Source organism: Heterodontus francisci, chromosome 46, assembly GCF_036365525.1.
Source record: "Heterodontus francisci isolate sHetFra1 chromosome 46, sHetFra1.hap1, whole genome shotgun sequence".
NCBI classification, from domain to species: domain Eukaryota; kingdom Metazoa; phylum Chordata; class Chondrichthyes; order Heterodontiformes; family Heterodontidae; genus Heterodontus; species Heterodontus francisci.
Window position 1 is genome coordinate 16,993,356 of NC_090416.1, and position 13,282 is coordinate 17,006,637.

General features: G+C 47.5%; 1 protein-coding gene across 3 annotated transcripts in view; it reads left to right on the forward strand.

Annotated features, from left to right (window-relative positions):
* LOC137356816 (CUGBP Elav-like family member 3-A) overlaps positions 1-13,282 on the forward strand; it is a 93,724-nt gene that overhangs the window by 5,461 nt on the left and 74,981 nt on the right. Inside the window, exons 2-3 of one of the 3 annotated variants that reach the window (XM_068022611.1) lie at positions 1,418-1,472; positions 8,236-8,318. Coding sequence is in view for 2 of the 3 variants with exons in the window: in XM_068022612.1 (XP_067878713.1) it covers positions 2,173-2,317; positions 8,236-8,318 (228 nt within the window). In the remaining variant the exon portion in view is untranslated. Of the gene's footprint in view, positions 1-1,417; positions 1,473-1,978; positions 2,318-8,235; positions 8,319-13,282 lie in introns of those variants that run through there. The other 2 variants (XM_068022612.1, XM_068022610.1) reach the window with 2 other exon arrangements.

A 13,282-nucleotide genomic window follows, 5' to 3' on the forward strand; every position in this document is an offset into this window, starting at 1 on the left:
GAGAATCACAGTTTTTATTCATTGGAAGCTGGTGGATTGGATGGAACTAATGCAAGGAGTGACAACTGCATGGATGTCACTATTAACAGAAGGACTCGTCCAACCATCAAAGAAGGAGCTGAGGATAGAGTTACAAAATGTAAGAAGTGATCTAGCAAGTAGATAGTGAAGCATTGTGGAGCAACAGTAATATTGGGTTTGAAGGAGGATATGTACGGGCTGTGGGATATAGGACCTGAGAAGGATACAGTGTTTTCAGAGGTAGAGTAGACATGATGCAGTGGGCTGGGACAGATTCAGGAGTTGAGACAGAAGGCAGCAGATGGCTGGGCATTTTGGGGTTGAGTGGAGGCACAACATTGAATCTGCATGACGGAGGTTCAACTGGGTGAACTTGAGCGCCCGATGAGGCAAGCAGTCTGTGGGAGGGGGCAGAACCTCATTGGATGAAGCTGTTTGTAGGGCAATGGCTTAATATGCAACTAGTGTGTGTGAAAAGGGGAATAAAAAAATCTTTTATACACCTAAATTTCAGAAGTAAATGGGAATGTTTGACTCTTGGTCTGTCAAATTATTAGATAGACAGTATTACACATGTACAAACACACACACAGTAATTATATAGACACAGTGTTACACACACACTGTGATGTAGACACAGTGTTACACACACTATATAGTGTTATACACTCAAAGTATACATTGTAACAAGTAAATACTATTGCATGTTACATTTAAGTATGTATATTACAGAATAATTACATTTTATTAGACAAATCATACTTAGATCTTTCATAGGTGATATATAACACCATGATTATCTTGTATATTTCACATTGCACTACCGAAATGCATAGTTTAAACGTCATATTCCTGTTAACATATTTACACAGTTCTTAAAACATGTATCCTATCTAATGTATCTAACGCTTATATGATCCATAGATAGTATACATTGTATTATGTGTAAAATATAGATGGTATATAATTCATGGATCAGATATGATACATGTTAACAGCAATTTAATATTAGAAAAAAAACAATGTGCATGCTTTCTGCAGATTATTGTACAATTCACGTATTACGTATAATCCACATTCTCTTACATGATAGGGTTAAATGAAGAGGAGTGCGAGGAGGCTCATGTCGAGCAATTGGTTCTGTGTCAAATGTTTCTATGCTGCAAATTCTATAAATTGCATCATATATTTAACACACTGCATTTCACACATACATAATATGCATTGATTATATATCATTTAGATAACATACTTCATGTATAGTGTCCACATTTGTGTAAATTTGTAAGGAGATATTCTGGTTTTGCTACAGGAGAGTACTGTGCTATTTTGATATTGCGTGCAGAGAGAAATGACAGCAGAATGCAATTAGAAATTATTTTTCTTTAAATGCCAGATGCCAGCTTGCAGCTGACTCGAAGCTCTGGAGGATTGTGCCCCAGGTGACAAAGGTTGAGGCTCAAATTCTTTGAGAAGCTCACTCATTCGGTCTGATCTTTAACTCTGCTCATCCAGTGCCCCAGCTTTAAATGCTTCACTCCCTGACTGCCCTCTCCTTTCTGTGCTTTGTGATTTTTAATTATCAAATGGCATATGCGAGTTCTAATTAATGAATGCATCGCGGAGGTTTATTTTTTTTAAAAATTGTTTGATGAATTATTTGTGAAATTTGAGATTGGCACACTGGGTTTGAAATCATTTTCGAAATTGTTGCATTTGAAACTGGGATACTGTTTAAAATTGTTACATGAAATTAAGGCGCATTGTGCTGGAAAGTGGGGCGGTACATGCCTGCTCCCAAGGCTCCCCTCTCTCTCTCTGGCCCTGTTAGCTCGGCGCTGAAAGGGTTACGGGTGATGTCAGTATTTTTTTCTCTCTCTCTCTCTCTATCCCCGTTCTTCCTCCCTCCCTCCCTGCCTGGTGTCTGGGGCTGATGCTGAAATGGCTGCAGAAGAAAGAGGGGACTACATCCAGACTCCCAGCACTTCCCCGTCCAGTAAAGACGTGCCCATCAAAAGCATCAGCAACTCCATCTGTAGCCCAGCCAACAACCTGATCAATAGCCTGATCAATAGCCATCCTCCCAGCGCCGCCACTAAAACCAGCCCCATCCACTCCTCTTTCCCAACCTCTCACTCCCGTTCCATTCCAATGAAGGACCAAGACGCGATTAAACTCTTCATTGGACAGATCCCGAGAAACCTGGAAGAGAAAGACCTCAAACCTTTCTTTGAAGAATTTGGAAAGATCTATGAACTCACGGTGCTGAAAGATAGATACACTGGGATGCACAAAGGTAAGAGAGGAAAGTGTTGGTGAAAAACACAGCCACACATAATAAGGTAATAAAGCAAGCGGAGATCTTTGATTACCTTTTTTAAAAATTGCAAATCCGGAGTTAGTAAATCGTTCAGTGAAATGAACAGATGTAGACAAAGCTCTTTAAAGGGAGCGTGCAAGAAATACTTGCTAAACAAAGGACAAACCTTAGTGGCCGTTTATAAATAATTTGTTTTTTTTTTAAAAAAAAGGTTGGGAATAAAGGGAGGAGTTCTCGGGTTGGCGGAACTGGACAAAGGGAATTAGTCGGGAGAATCTCAATAATAAATATAAGAGCAGGGAGAACAAGGGAGCGTTGAAGGCAAGGTTTCAAACAAAGGGATGGGACATCTGTGATGGGTGATTAGACAGGGAGCCGGGCTGTTTAACTCGCCGAAATTGTAAAGGAGAAATAGGAGCGAGGGGGTAGAAAGAGAGGATCAGGCAGAATCAGGATCGTACTAATTACAAAACAAAATGCCCATAATGTGTTTTCTTTAAATTGCAAACAAGCACACAGCAGAGTCACACTTTTTACCCAAGTTCCAGTGTATCAGAAACGGAAGGTATCCATCTGGAGAAATATCTGAGTTGTTGTGTACTGTCAGCTTTCTCCCTGAAATTGCAAAGGTGTACACTATTTTAAAAAAAAAATCCAAGAGGAGTTTCTCAAATATAGAGTTATGCTACGTGAAGGGGATGGTGAGTTTAATTTAGCAACATTCAGGATCTTTATTTAAAGAGCAACATACTGAGGCGGGGGAGAGGAACTCCAAGGAAAGGGCACAGCTAGAGGTTTGCAATTGTACCACACAATGAGTTTCAAGGCAATTTTGGGTTCATGCATCTCACATGCAAGCGGATGGGATGGGAAGGGAGAGGGTTGGTGGGTGACTGCGCAGGAAGCAAGGAGGAGGTGGGTAGTAGTTGGAAATTGAGGGGAAGAATGATTTATTTTCAGGGTCTAGGCTGGGTTAGGCCTAGCCTGTGAAAAGAGGCATCATTCACCAGAGAGATGCCCAGACAATTCAGAGGTTTGAAATGCAGGCAAAGACAGAGGGCGGTCATAGAAACTGGAGAGCGCTTAAATATGAAGGCTTTGAAATATTAACTGTGCAACATAACAGAGTGACATTAACAAGGCCTTCAAAGAGAATGGGATAGACCTCTGTAAGGAGGAAGCAGTGCATAGCTTGCTGCTATTGGCCTCTTGGATTAATGGGACCCTGAGGTCAAATGTCTGTCTCTGTGTTCCCCTCCAGTTCTTCCCCTATCTGTGGATTATTAAGTTTTGTGTCAGGGATATTGCACTGAGAGTGTGAGGTAGCTGATTGGGCCTTGCTAACCACATGACACACCAGGCCAATCAGGACCCAACATTGGGCCATGCAAATCACATGATGCTACGAGCCAATTACATCTCCACCCTTAGCCCATGCCAACCATATGACCAATCGAAGCTCTACAAAAACACACAAGGCAAACATGTTGGACGAAGTGCTCAGTTCAAATTGTACACTGGGAGGGAGGGGATGAAAACCATGAAATAAAGTCAGGACCATGTTGCCACTGAGTCCCTGAATTGTATTTCTAAAGTCGTAAGGTTCATAAAACCAAGCAGCTAGCCCAGGCCGGGCAGGGAAAGCAAGCATACACCAAGCCAAGACGTACTGTATTGCAAAGGAGGGAGCAGGGCGAGAGGCCGGAGAATCGGAGAATCAGAGAACTGACCGGGAGAGAGGGCATGGAGCAAGAGTTAGTCTTTGTAACTTGAGGTTTAGAATAGCTGTGCTACAGTTAGACAAAGCCCTGGTTAGATCACAACTGGAGTTACTGTGAGCAGTTCTGGGCACCACACCTTAGAAAGGATATATTGACCTTGGAGGGAGTGCAGCAGAGATTCACCAGCATGTTATCAGGGTTCCAAGAGTTAAATTATGAGGAGAGATTACATAAATTAGGCTTGTAGTCCCTGAAATATTGAAGGTTAAAGGGTGATTTAATTGAGTTTTTTTTTAGGATCTCGAAAGTAATTGATAGGGTAGACAAGAGAGAAATGTCTTCCACTGGTGGGGGAGTCTAGGATAAGGGGACGTAACAAAATCAGCGCAGGCCATTCAAGAGGGAAGTTATACAAAGGGTGCTGGAAGTTTGGAACTCTCTCCCACAAGAAGCAGTGGATGCTAGTTCAGTTTTCAATCTGAGATCGATAGATTTTTGCTCAGCTGTCAAGCGATATGGTGCCAATGTGGATGGATGGAGTTAAGATACAGGTCAAGACTTGATCTCATTGGCTGAGCAGGCTCAAGGGGCTTAATGGCCTCCTCCTCTTCCTATCTTCCTAGAGAGGGCAAGAGTGAATTTACAGAGAGAGAGAGAGAGGGTGCGGAGTGTAGTTCTCAGGGAGACGGGCGCTGGGAGTGAATGACTTTAGAGTGAGAGAGGGGAGGCAGGAAGGGAGTGAATTTACATGAGAGAGGCAGAGAATTAACGGACAGAGAGTGGAAAAAGGTTCAGAGATAGAATCACTGAGGTGGGAAAGAAGATGTCAAGTTTGAATGTGATACACTTCCCACAAACTGAAGGGTCCAGTCCGCTCACATATTGCAGATTTTATATTCTTCAAAATAAAATAGCATGTAAATTTGACACATTGATGTAGCTAGGCAACTGAACACTGCCAACCTTCCATTTCCAATGCAGCAACACTGGCAGTTCAAGGCAGACCTAAGTCTTGTAGATCTCCTGTGTCTTTATCTTCCTCACAGTAAGCAAAATATGATGACACATTGAAACTTCCGATCACTTTCCCTCTCCGTCATTTGCCAAGGCAGCACAGAATTAGACCTGCACCCAATCACCCACACACACCACCTGTGCCTTCCTCCACCTGTTGCTTCACAATTACTGCCCCCCACCCCCCCTCCACCCCAGCGTATAAACATGCCTGCTGAACCGAATTGGAAGGGAATTGAGCTGGGAGCAGAGAGAGAAACACAAAGTAAAATAGCTGATGTCAGTTTCGCAGTGCCCTCTTTCAGCATTTCCCGGGCATCCTGGGAGTAGATTGGGATCCTTGGTCCCCATCAGGCCATCGAGCTGGGAGCTTGCATGTGGTGTAAGCACAAGGGAGAGAGAAAGAGCCGCTGACAAAAAGGGCAGCTCACCCTCCTGGTCAGGGATGTTGCCCAACCCCCCCCCCCCCCACAACCCTAACCCCCAACTCCAACCCCCATCCTCACCCTGCCATATCTCTCTGTCTCACACACATACACATTCCCTCGGGACACTCTGGAGCCCTTCACCCTGGTGCATTTGCCATCCCTTGGGTCTTTGATGGGAGTTAGGGTACAGGCAGGAGTTAGGGTACTAGAGGAAGGAGCTTCGATGGGAGGGAGGGGCTTCTATGTTGTCCAGGATACTGGGAGACCTCTTTTGCAATAGCGCTCTTTTTTTTATCCACCTGAACAGGCAGACGGAGCCTCTGTTTAACATCTCATTTGCAGGATGGCATCTCCAACAGTGCAGCATTCCCTCAGCACTGCCCTGGGAGGGGCAGCCTGGATCTTGTGCACGAGTCTCTGGAGTGACCCTTGAACCCACAACCTTTTGACTCGGAGGTGAACGGCAGAGCTACCCACTGAGCCGTAGCTGACAGCTGAGTCTCCCTGTCTCAGACCCGTGCTGTATTTGCAGTGCTTTTGATTTTTATTATAGGGGGTTGGCAGTGGGACAGGATGATATGTTTCTAATCCTCCAGGACTGAGGTGGCATCCCCAGAAGTTAAAGATTAATCTCCTGGACAATGCTGTGAACAGCCCAGTAAAAAAAAAAATAGATGTTTAAAAAAAAATTGAACTCAATCCGTTTATTCGTTGGAAATGGAGGTGGGAGAATAATCCCAGCTTCTCCAATCTAATCATGTAGCTAAATTCCCCACCATCCCTGGAACCATTCTGGTAAATCTCCTCTGCATCCTCTCAAGGAGCCTCACATCCTTCCTAAAGTGTGGTGACCAGAACTGGATGCAATACTCTAGTTGGGGCCTGAGCCGAGCTTTATAAAGGTTCAGCATAACCTCCCTGCTTTTGTACTCAATACCTCTACTTATGAAGCCCAAGATTCTGTAACAGGCAGACTTTTCATTTGCATAGTACACAAGGTTCCACTCCAACAAAATGTGACTGGCTATCAAATCCCCCTGATGGGGCCCCGCATTCCAGTCAGATTTGTGCAGATTTAAAGAGGAGCTGAAAAGGCCATTAAAAAAAATTAAACCAAGCACTGGGGTTCATTTCTAGGGGAATAGTATTGAAAAGCAGCGATGGTTGTATGGAACAGAACTGAGAGGTAGTAACCATCAGGAAAGATTGAACAGACTGGGGCTCTCTTCCCGAGAAAAGAGAAAGCTGAGGGATGACCTGTTGGAGGTCTTTAAGGTTTGGAAAGGATTTGGGAGGGTAGATGTAAAGATGTTTCCACTTGTGGGGGAGACCAGAACTGGGGGGCCATCAATATAAGATCAATCCAATGGGGAATTCAGGAGAAACGTCTTTCCCCAGAATGTGGAACTCGCTACCACAGGGAGTGGTTGAGGGGGGAATAGAAGAGATGCATTTAAGGGGAAGCTGGATAAACACATGAGGGAGAAAGGAATAGAAGGGTATGCTGATAAGGTGAGATAAAGAGGGGCTGGGAGGAGGCTCGTGTGGAGCAGAAACCCCAGCACGGAGCAGATGGGCCGAATGGCCAGTTTTCTGTGCTGTACCTTCTCTGTAATTTTATGATTGACAGAGTCTGATGGGATTCACACATGCCAAGTTGTTGTGTTCTCCTGCCTGACGGACTGTAGGCTGCTGCCTAAACGCTCCTGCCTCCCCCATTCATTTGTGCGACTGAAGTTCATTGAGAGAATTTAAACCTGCGATTCGATATTCGTAATCGCGCAATTAAACTCAACACTCCCAATTCGCCTTTGATGTTGTGTATGGTAATTGATTTTAAAGGCTCGAAGAGCCTCTCCCCCCTCCTGCTCTGATCCCACATGACAGGAGAACAGAAAATACCGGGATGTGGGAGTTTTACAGGGATTGTGATGAGGTGGGGCGGAGGGAGATCTAGGGCTGCCAAGCCACCAGGTTGACCTGCAATCTCCAGGAGTTAAAGATTAACCACCCGGGCATAGCTGCCCAGGAGGAAAAATCCTAAGGGCTTTCAATAAAATGATCTGTTGTTTAGGTTCAGGACAGGAGCCCAGCCTATTAGTTCCCACCCCAAGAGAGTGACTCAGGAACCTTCCATTCCCTCTCCAATTGTAATGAGCCTGCCACGGTGTTTCCCACTCGCGTATAGCTCTGGTGGTGTGCGCTGCCCTCCACAGTCGAATAGCTGCCAGCTGCACAGTTGGCAAAATGGCTGCTTCCAAGAGGTGCCAGGCATACTCGGTTAGTCGCCCATTGAATGGAGAGAAGTTGGGAGGGGGGGGGGGTGTGGGGTTGGTGGTGGTAGGGATTGCCAGCTCTGGTTGGACGTATTCCTGGAAGCTTTGCCACATGACCTCCCCCCGCCCCCATCCAATTCGCCGCCCCACGCTCCCACCATTGCTTGCTCAAGACGTGCACGCTCCCGCACCCCCCCCCCCACCGCGGCGTTCCGCCTTCCCACGGCCAGTCGGAAAGGGAACTGTTTTTTAACCCCACTGATATTTGCCTGTCATTTTGAGATTCAGTCATTCCAATCGAGCACGATGATTAACGCCAACCCCCGCCCCCCCCCCCCCCCCCCCCACCTCCCCACAGTTCTCGCCTGCGGCTCTGACAGTTCAGTTGTCTGATGATTCGGTGATTCCTTGTTCTGATCCCATGGTGTTTTTTTTAAAATTTCTGCTGTGAAAAGGATGTGCCTTTCTGACATACTGCGCAAGAGAATCTGCACTGAAAGCACAGACAGCACTACATGAACAGAAGACACTACCTGGGGTAAGTGAGAGTCACCGTGCAAGGAAAGAAAAACATTTGAAGATGATTATTATTAGGAAACTATGATGAATGGTTCCAGGGATGGGGGTCTTCAGTTAATGTGGAGAGACTGGAGAAGCTGGGGGGGGGGGGGGGTGTTCTCCTTTGAGCAGAGACGGTTAAGGAGTGATTTAGTAGAGGCGTTCGAAATCGTGAGCTGTTTTGATAGAGTAAATAAGGAGAAACTGTTTCCAGTGGCAGGAGGGTTGGTAACCAGAGGGGGAGATGAGAATTTTTTTTTTACCCAACGAGTTATGATGATCTGGAACGCGCTGCCTGAAAGGGCGGTGGAAGCAGATTCAGTAGTAACTTTCAGAAGGGGGTTGGATAAATACTTGAAGGGAAAAAATTTGCAGGACTGTGGGGAAAGAGTAGGGGGGAGTGGAATTAATTGGCTAGCTCTGTCAAAGAGCCAGCACAGACACGATGGGCCGAATGGCCACCTCCTGTGCTGTATGATTCTATAAAGGGCCAAGACGCACAGTGCAGTACCTGGCTGAGGATGAGAAGAGTAGATGGGGAACTTGGTAAATCAGGAGGTTAGAGAGCATGGCCCATGCTTGAAGGGGTTAAATGTAAAACTGCAGAAACAATTTTCAGTGACAGAGTGGTCAATGTACTGAGAAATGGTGGATGCAGTTAATATTGATTCCTTCAAATGTAAATTAGATAAACTTCTCTCAGGAAATAACATTTTGGTATATGAGCAACAGGGGACATGACGTGTGCTGGATTGTACCGTGCTTCGGAAGAACAGATGACTTTAGACCTCCGGTTCCCAAAGCTCTCCACCACTGGGGGGTTTTCCTCCCTCGTGTCTGGGTCTGTTTCAGATTTATTAGCGATTGATTAGTATGATTTGTCATTATTGTTGGATCATGAGACTCCCAGGATGGGAGAAGGGAAATTAGATGGAGCTTGGCTTCTCATCCTTGTCCAGCATGTTCCTAACCTTGAGTTTTAAATGATTGTAGGGGCAAGGGGAAGACTGAGGGAGGGGAGCAAACAGTCCAGATTTCAACACGAGGAGAAGGAAGCGTCTGTAGGTTGTGGAATTGGAAGCCTAGGAGAAGCAAGAGTCTTCAGAGGAGAACAGACCGTGGAGAGGAGCAGACAGCTTTCAAGACAGCTTTTCCTGTATCCTGTCCAGACGACGTGAGAGAGGCGTTAAACAGACTGCCCCAGATACAGGAGTGAGAAGGAGGCATTAGAGGGAGCTCCCCACATATAGGAGTGAGAGAGAGTGGGATTAGAGGGACTCCCCAGATACAGGAGTGTGTGAGAGAGGGGTTAGAGGGACTCCCCAGATACAGGAGTGTGTGAGAGAGGGGTTAGAGGGACTCCCCAGATACAGGAGCGTGTGAGAGAGGGGTTAGCTTGACACATATCCTCTGGGCCACATCAGTGTGCAGTTCAATCCACGTTGCTGTGGGTCTGGAGTCACATATCGGCCCACACTTGGTAAAGGCAGCAGATTTCCAACCCTAAAGGACATTACTGAACTTAGTTGGGTATTTACGACAACCCGGCGGCACAGTGGCGCAGTGGTTAGCACCGCAGCCTCACAGCTCCAGGGACCCGGGTTCGATTCCGGGTACTGCCTGTGTGGAGTTTGCAAGTTCTCCCTGTGTCTGCGTGGGTTTTCTCCGGGTGCTCCGGTTTCCTCCCACAAGCCAAAAGACTTGCAGGTTGGTAGGTAAATTGGCCATTATAAATTGTCACTAATATAGGTAATTGGTAGGGAAATATAGGAACAGATGGGGATGTTTGGTAGGAATATGGGATTAGTGTAGGATTAGTATAAATGGGTGGTTGATGGTCGGCACAGACTTAGTGGGCCGAAGGGCCTGTTTCAGTGCTGTATCTCTAATCTAATCTAATCTGACAGCTTCATGCTAACTTTCAATGAGACCAGCATTTTATATCCAGATTTTTGTTTTGAACTGTATTAAATATCTCAAACTGCTGCGATGGGATTTGTACTCGCGTTTTCGGGATTAACAGAGGAGGAGTAAGTGGTCACAGCTTTCTGGAAGAATTGGAGCGGTGGTTATGACGTAAATTGTTGGACTCAATGTCGAGGCTACAAGGTTTAAAATGCCTAATCGAAAGATGAGGTGCTAGTTCCTGTGCTTGAGCTGTATACCTGTATAAACCCCAAGACTCTGCATGTTGATTCCACAGTGATGAGATGACTGTATAGCAACAAAAGCAGAAAATACTGGGAATTTTCAATAGGTCAGCCAGCATCTCTGGTTAGAGAGAGAGAGAAAGAGAGTTAATGTTTCTGTTGGATGACCTTTCTGATGATCTGTGGCTGGTTTGGCCATTGCTAATCAGGGATACTGTTTGTCTGGGGACAACAGTCTGTTGATTAATGTCGGCCTGTTTTAGCTCAATTGGAACCATAATGACTCCCGGCGTCCAGCTGTTTGATTGCTTTGACTCTCACTGTCTCTTTATCCCGCCTTTTCTCCTCCCTTGTTCTTTCTGCCCTCTTTCCAGTTCTTCTCCAGAGGGCGAAGTTCCATGGTGCCCTCAGCTCAGTGCCTCCGAGTCAGACGGTCGCGCATGCAAGCCTTGTGTCGGGAGGCCTGAGCCCATAATCCGGGCCGATGCTCCCGGTGCGGTGCAGCACCAGGGTCCGAGGCGTCGCCCTTCAGCAGAGACGTTGAACCGAGGCCCCCGTCTGCCTGCTCAATGAACTGGTCCTCCACCTCGCTGCTGTTTGTGGGATCTTGCTGTGTGCAAAAATGGCCACCGCATTTGCCTCTGTCCGCGCGCTCGCGAGCTGTCTGCGAAGTTCCGAAATGTTTCGGAGCGGTGACAAGTCACTGGATAAATACATGTCTTTTTCTAAACCAATTCAGTTTATGGGGTCTGGCTAAAAATCCTGCTGTCATTTTAGCAAGTTCATTAATCACGTTTAACTGGGTTAGTGACCTCATTAAAATGTAGGATGTTCATCCGAACGTGACACCTCCCCCCCCCCCCCCTCCACATCCAGCACCAGCGAATCCTTTCCACCTCCATGGTTCAACTCTGGACCAAACACCAGCTGAAGCCAGGATTCTGTTTGATATTGGGGGATGTCTTGGTGACAACTTAAGAAATAGGGAGCAGGAGGAGGCCCTTCGGCCCCTCGACCCTTCGGCCCCTCGAGCCTGTTCCGCCATTCATTACGATCATGGCTGATCATCTACCTCAACTCCACTTTCCCGCCCTATCCCAATTTCTCTTAGTGTCCCAAACATCTGTTGATTTCAGTCTTGAATACGCCCAGCAATTGAGCATCCACAGCTCTCCGGGTTAGAGAATTCTAAAGATTCACGACCCCTTGAGTAACAAAATCTCTCCTCATCTCAGTCTGAAATGATCGACCCCTAGTCCTGAGACTGTGACCCCCGCCCCCAGTTTAAATGACTCGAATGCCCATACAGAAGGCCGGTCTGTTCCTAGACTGTCCTCAACAGGCTCGGGGGAACTTTGGAAACAAACACGGCGAGAAGCAGCAACAACCTGAATTTATGTAGCACCTTCAGCATAATAAGACATCCTGAGGTTCTTCACTTGAGCATTATAAAATATAACATGACAGTGAGCCACATTAGGTCAGATGAACAAAGGCTTGGTCAGAGGTAGGTTTTCAGCCGTAGTCTTAGAGGAGCAACGTGAGGTGGAGAGGTGTGGGGAGGGTATTCCAGAGCTTCGGGGCCAGTAGCGGAGCGATTAAAATCAGGGAGCTCAAGAGGCTAGACTTAGAGGAGCGCAGATGTCTCCGAGGGTTGTGGGGCTGGAGGGGATTACAGAGATTGGGAGGGGCAAGGCCACGGAGGGATTTGAAAACGAGGATGAGCATTGTAAAATCAAGGTGTTGCCGGACCAGGAGCCAGCGGAGGCCAGCAAGCAAAGGGGGTGGGTGGGGGAACAGGGCTTGGTGCGAGTTAAGACAACGGACAGCAAAGTTTTGGATGACGTCGAGCAGGTTCCAGCGGTGGCCCTGGGACATTTAACTCCCACCGAAGAGGGCAACCGGTTTTAGCGTTTCATTCAAAAGACAACACCTCCAACAGGGCAGCACTCCCTCAGTACTAAACTGTGGATTGATGGGATTTTGTGGCTCATTGTTGGGTGGGTGGTGGAGGTGGGGGCGAAAGGAAAATCCTTCTGGGAATACAGTGAGCTGCAGGAAATGGGATACACATCAGTGTGTGGATCAGCATTTGGGAAAGTCGTTCAGATCTGCAGTTTACAGAGATGCTGAACTCTGCAAGTGCTCCCTGTGCTGAACAACATACCTGTAAACATCAAGTGAACTTTGGCTTAACTATGCAGTGAATCCTTAGCAACCCTGCCACTCTCGCTCTCTCCCTACTCTTTTACTCTCTCTCTCTCTCTCTCTCTATCTGCCTCCCTCTTTCTGCTCCCTCTCCCTCTTTCTGCCTCCCTCCCTCTCTCTTTCTGCCTCCCGCCCCTCTCCCTTCCTGCCTCCCGCCCTCTCCCTTCCCTGCCTCCCGCCCTCTCCCTTCTGCTCCCGCCCTCTCCCTTCCTGCCTCCCGCCCTCTCCCTTCCTGCCTCCCGCCCTCTCCCTTCCTGCCTCCCGCCCTCTCCCTTCCTGCCTCCCGCCCTCTCCCTTCCTGCCTCCCGCCCTCTCCCTTCCTGCCTCCGCCCTCTCCCTTCCTGCCTCCGCCCTCTCCCTTCCTCCTGCCTCCCGCCCTCTCCCTTCCTGCCTCCCTCCCTCTCCCTCTCCCTTTCTGCCTCCCCTCTCCCTCTCCCTTTCTGCCTCCCCCTCCCCCTCTCCCTTTCTGCCTCCCCTCTCCCTTTCTGCCTCCCCTCTCCCTCTCCCTTTCTGCCTCCCCCTCTCCCTCTCCCTTTCTGCCTCCCCCCTCTCCCTTTCTGCCTCCCCCTCTCCTCTCTCCCTTTAG